This window comes from Pithys albifrons, chromosome 1 (genome assembly GCF_047495875.1).
Source record: "Pithys albifrons albifrons isolate INPA30051 chromosome 1, PitAlb_v1, whole genome shotgun sequence".
Lineage (NCBI taxonomy): Eukaryota > Metazoa > Chordata > Aves > Passeriformes > Thamnophilidae > Pithys > Pithys albifrons.
In genome coordinates this window covers 66,664,713-66,670,712 of record NC_092458.1, presented here as the reverse complement: position 1 = coordinate 66,670,712, position 6,000 = coordinate 66,664,713, and the positions used below count along the sequence as shown (strand labels likewise).

The following is a 6,000-nucleotide window of genomic DNA, read 5'->3' as shown; positions in this document are numbered from 1 at the left end:
CAAGAAGTACAAGACCTCATAACCTACTGGCAGACATGGCTGGTTTCTTACACATTTCTGTACATAGGCATGGTTTTGTTTTAAAGCAATTCAACCATTCATAACCCAGTAACTCCTGCAAGAAGTAAGAATGCAGACTCTGGGCAACTTTGCTGCAAATCATTAAGAAATTACTTTCAGACTCATTCTAGCATTGCAGACATCTGACGATAGAGCACACTTGCCTGCAGTAGATGGAGATGGGAACTGATAACCAGGAGGCTCAAGTTTCAGCTGTAAAACTGATGTTTCCAGCAAGACTGTCTCCCTGCATCAAATCTCTCCTGTGAAGACATCCTCCAGCTGATCAGTACCAGCTGGCATTGAGGGCAAAAGAGGAAATGCTACTTGTGGCAAAGTAGCCTAAGACACCAATCTTACCTCAACTTTAGAAATACTTAGCACCATGATTGCTGGTGAAACAGCTGGTATATTACCCTGGCATGATGTACATGCCCTCAGACCCTTTCTGTACATTCACTAACTGTAATCTATGATAAACCACAGCAGAAAAAAAATCTTTAAATTGAGTATGCAATGAGCTATCCTTGTGTTTTGCAAAGAGTGAGACCATACTTGGAGTTATTACAATGTGTAGAATGAACTTTTATTTTCATTCATCCTTCATTAATACCATACAATTAGATAGCAATATCTGGAAAAAAATAAACTTGAAATAATTTAAAACAGAAGGCACAGAAAACCAAACCCAACTACGCAGCTACAAGAGTAATGGGAAAAAATGTTTCAGGAAGCAAATTTATTCCAAAAAGTTTTATCACTAAATATTCTGATCAAAAGCTACAGCACACAGAAACAAAACTGCACAGTATAAGCTAACCCATGCTTTTGTTACATATAACAGAAAAAAGAAAAAAAATCTAAAAATATTTTTGCAGGATTTTGAATGAAAAGTGTAAATTTTAAAATAAAAAATATTAAACCTAGGACATATGTCAAAAACTTCCCTTAAGTCTACACTAAGATGTACTTTACAAAAAAGTCTGCATTAAGGGCAAAGCATACAGCTAAACACCATCTGGGGATGGGAGAAAACTTGTTCTCAAATCAGTCAGAGTATCAAATAAATTTGGTGTTTGTTTCAGAAACGGATTCTCACTACAGTAATATGCTGGAAAGGACATTATTTTGTATTTTAATATTATGAAATTAACCTGATAGTATACATTACAGAGAGGACTAAGCCCACTTCATTTATATGAGATTTTTACCTTTTTTTTTTTCAAACAGTAACTTTATTTCATTTGAAAACAAAGCTACTGGAATTAATGACATGCGATAATATGCCCCAATATTATACCAGCTAAGTCTGAAAATAAAGTTCATGCTTCACAATTGAAATATGCTGTGACTCTCAGATACATTCTCTGGTAATGAATAATACAATACAGAGGTCATTCAGAAAATCAGTTCCAGCTGGGAACCTGGTTTATAAATGAAGCTCTTTTTCAAATATTGAGAACACTGACAACACACAGGGTTAGCTCCAGGTCAGCACACTTTTTTCTGTGCTCCACCCACCTTTTCTTACACAAATGTGTGCTTAGCCTGCATATATGATGGAAAGGCAAAGTCTAGAAGTTGCAGGTTGGTTTGTAAAAATACCAAATACAATCCAAGACAAATAGTATTACTGACAACTTAATAGCAGGTGCTCTCTAAAGGAAAAAAAAATCCTGAAATGCAAAAAAGATTCTTTCAGCATTTGATATCAAGGCATTTGCACATTTGTCAGGAGGTGACAGAGTTAAAAGTGAACTTTGCAGCTTACTTTTCAGTTGGACGTGAAATCAAAGAGCCTTCCTTCTAGCCTGCCCACCTGTAAACCATAACATATGGTTTCTTAATAGTTTGCTTTTTTCCCTGGAAATAATTCTCTCATTTAGAAAGTACAAGTCAAAGTATTGTTTCCACACTTGACTAAAGACAGCTGACAACTACAATAAAAACAGTAAAAATGATCTTCATAAAAATGTTCATCAAAATTCTCTGACATAGCAAAACATTCATTTGTAAAGTAAAGTCTAACACTGCAAGCCATTTACTCAAAGGCGACCTTGGGCACATGTATTCTTGCCAGCATTGCAACAGTAATTACTTCCATATTTCTTGTCATTATAGGGTACAAACTCTGTAATATATTAAAGTTTCCTAACAAAGAGTCCAATTATTGCACTTTATAAAAATTCCAGTAATATCAGGCTTTTGTCCTACTTTTCTATGAATACTGATGCCCTGCAAGAAATATTTGGGGGACCAAGTAATTTCTGATGAGTAATACGGAATATCTGAATCAGTTTGAAATATGGAATCAAAAATGGAAAGGCTTACAAAATGCAGAGATGTACCTTTGGAAACAGGTTTTGATTCATAGCAGCAGATAAATGTGTCATTCCAGTACTGACACATGTTCTGTTTGCAGGGAAGAGTGGGCACATGAATATTACGTTTATATATCACATATAGCTTGAGGTCTGTGGAAAGAACTCCAAAGTTCTTCTGCTGACTCTACAAGCCTGATGGGAAAAGCTCAATGACAACCCTACTGGAGTGGGAGTTTCACTGTGAGCTTGTGCACATTTGCATTTGTGTCAGCAATAGACATAGCAAACAGAAATAGCTATTTAAGGATGGAAAAATACATAGAGGAAGTCTGTGAGGCCCGTAAAAAAGGAAAATACAGCAGTTTTGGCCCTGCTTATAACCAGCTGTATCAATAGAGGAAAAAAGATAGAGGAGATTTTTGTGCCAGCTATCTAGAAAAAGACGCTGCTTGAACTGAAGTGATTCACACATCTATATGAGGCTTCCAGGCCAGCAAATCACAGTTAAAGTCACTTTGTTCCTCTGCTCCTTCAGCATGGGAACGAGTGCAGAATGGCTCATTCCAACCGTGGACAGTCCATTGACAGCAACAATCATGTCACCACACCTAAAAAACACAAGAAGAAAAAAACCCACATTATGAAGCCTGCTCTGCAGTAATGAGCACACACCAACAAAGAGCACTTCACTGCTGGGGTGGTAAGTTTGCATCAGGCTGAAAGCGTGACTAAAACTGAAACTCCTTGGGTTTTTTAAGTCTGTTCTACTACTGAAAGATAACCCTGCTCATTGCAGGAGTGTTGGAGTAAATGACCTTTAAAAGGTCCCTTCCAGCTTTGAAGCTATTCTAGGATTCTATGAAACTCACCTGGGAAATTCCCAAACCAGTATATTTCAATTCTAATACAAAGACAGTTCTGCATTAAGAACTGACCTAGAGGGAAATGTGAAAAGAGCAGGTTGGAAAGACCTAATGAAGTCAAGAGAAGATAATGAGGTAGCAGGTGCATGACAGAAGCATTTCTGTTTGTTTGTGTGGATTATAACACATTTACACCAAACATGCCTTTACCCGTAGGAGGTGTAAGTAAAGATACTTGTGGTTACCAACCAACCACATTCCAACTGAGAATCTTGTTTTCAGTGGCTTATGATTTTGTCAAATATAACCGTTTGGCTTGAAGTGTCCCTCAGCAGATGGTTCAACTGAGAAGTTGTAGCATCTCTGCATTTTGAAGTGAGGAAGAGAAATTCTGGACGGTGCTATTTGCTGGCCTGAGAAAATTGACCTCAAAGGGTAAAGTTTTGAGTTTTTTTTTAAGAAGCTCAAGATAAACATCAAAAAAGCATCTAACTTCTTCCTATGCTGAGCATATTCCATCTCCAGACACCTCTTCTTTGTGACTGGAGTGTGTGTTCGACATTCCCCAAAGCAGCTGAACATGACTCGGGAGATCAAACAGGACTTTTCCTGAAACTCATCTTCCCAACTACTGGAGGCACCAAAATGGATGGTGAAGAGATGCTCTCCTGAGCTCTTCTCCCAGTGCCCTCCATGAGGAAGAGGACCAGTCAAATATGCTTTCAGAAGTCCTTCTCTGTCTGAACCAAGGAACCCCATTGCCCAAGCCACAATGCTGCAGTTCACTGAGTGGCATCTCATTCATCCAGCCTTTCTCCTGAAGTCATTTCACCTTCTATAAAATCACACCAGATAGATCATATAAAGAGAAAACTGTCTAAACTATTCAGCTGTGAAGTTATTTACTCCCTTCCTTTATAGCCTAACAAAATAGTTAAATAATTTAAACAAAACAGAACAACTTTAAGGAGACTTGGCCACAGTAACTCAAGGTGCAGATTCTAAGGAGCTCTCCCTTGTTATGGCCCATTTTTAAGTCTATATTCTCCGTGAGCCAGTACATTTAACAGAGGGTACTATATCACAGTATAACACAAGAGCATCTTCTTCATTCTTTACAAGGGGGCTAAATGTGGCCTCAATGACTCTTCCCCTCTTTGTAGGAATCATGCTTGAGTTTCCATTTGTGTGAATACTTCCACTTATAAAGTACCCAATCTGAAATTATGTACTTTGAGTTGAACTGAGATCTTTAATCCAAACTGTTCCATAGACGGAAAAAAATAGTAATTTTGTGTTCAGCCAAGCTTTTTTTCATTTATTTATTTAGTCATTGAACTGAAAAATCAATTACTGTCATGGCTCTAGGCATAAGTACATTTTTTTCTTTGTAAGAAAATCTACATGTAAAAATCATGCCATGAAACTTCAAGTTGAATATTCTTGACTGTCACCTTCACAAAATCAAGTTCACGAACAAGAGAAACTTTAATAGAAATTTTAAGTCCTAGTTCTGAACTAATCTTAACTAGGATAAGATATGTATCTGATACCAGACCTGGGGGCAGCATCCAAACTGTTATGGGTTTAACTAGGCCTAAATTTAAGCTTTAGTTCTCAGAGTAGGCCTCAGATTATCAGCTGACTCGAGCTGGGTCAGGCCAGCTGACAGCTCTGACTTCTACTGGCCCATGGTAGTCCATGCTATATTCTGACATCAACTCAAGTATAAATACAGCAGAGTAGGAGGAGTTCTCTCAGTTCCCATCATGGCTGAGATAGAGACAGGACACACTGCTGTTGTCCTGCTGTGCTGGGCCTTGTTGCTGCCCCACCACTACATTGCATTTTGTTTTAGTTTGGGGAAGTAAACATTTTATTGTTATTCTCTCTTTTCTTTGCTAGGTGTATTTTGGGGTGCTTTATGGATCTGGAGTGATGTGATCTGTTTTCGGTGGGAGGCAGAGGATTGTTATTATATCTAACGTGTGTAGGTGTGTGTTATATTTTAGTCTACTTTTCATTTTCCCTTTTTTGTGTAAATATATAACTAGTTAAGTTCAAGTTTAAGAGTCCAGTTTTTTTCCTCCCTTTTCTTGGCAGGGTGGGGAAGGAGCTTTGTCCTTTGGTTTATACTTGGCATTTTGCCAAAGTATTCAAACCAAAACACAAACATAATGTGTACAATCATATAATCTTTAAGGTCAGAAGGGACCTCAGGAAGTCTACAGGCCCCCTTCTACTGCAAGCAAGGAGAAGACCTCACCGGGACTCTCATGGCTTTACCCATTTAGGTCTCAGAGACCTCTAAGCACAGAGACCATGCAACTTATGCCACTGCCTGACTAACCCCATGGGGAAGTAGTTTCTCTTTATAAACAGACTCGAGTTCTTTTGGTCAATGTGTGCACATTCTTTCTCATCCTCTCATCCTCTATCACTGACAACCCTGGGCTCTGTCTTCTTGATAATCTTCTTGTGAGCACTGAAGGGGCTGTTGGCTGCTCCTGATGTCCTCTCCTTTAAGGGCAAGGGCTCCAGCTCCCACCACCTCCCCTAATCCCAAACCTAACCCCAACCCTAACCCTTTGCTGAACTTGCTTCATTTATCAGTGACTTTCCTGCCAACTATTGACTCTCAGGGCACTGCCATGGGGACTTGATTCCTTAGCCACCTTTTCAGAGATAATATTCATGTACTTTCTTGTCCTTCCATTAAACCAGCACCACTCATCTTCAGTAGCAGGGTTTCC

At 38.7% G+C, this 6,000-nt stretch overlaps 1 protein-coding gene across 6 annotated transcripts in view; it reads right to left on the bottom strand.

Moving 5' to 3' along the window:
- Nucleotides 1-632: 632 nt before the first annotated feature.
- The window catches only part of LNX2 (ligand of numb-protein X 2), a 61,124-nt gene continuing 55,756 nt past the window's right edge, over nucleotides 633-6,000 (bottom strand). For all 6 annotated transcript variants that reach the window (XM_071553431.1, XM_071553412.1, XM_071553403.1 and 3 more), the window contains one exon: nucleotides 633-2,992. In XM_071553431.1, the coding sequence (XP_071409532.1) occupies nucleotides 2,857-2,992 (136 nt within the window). In that variant the 3' untranslated portion in view covers nucleotides 633-2,856. The remainder of the gene's footprint in view (nucleotides 2,993-6,000) is intronic.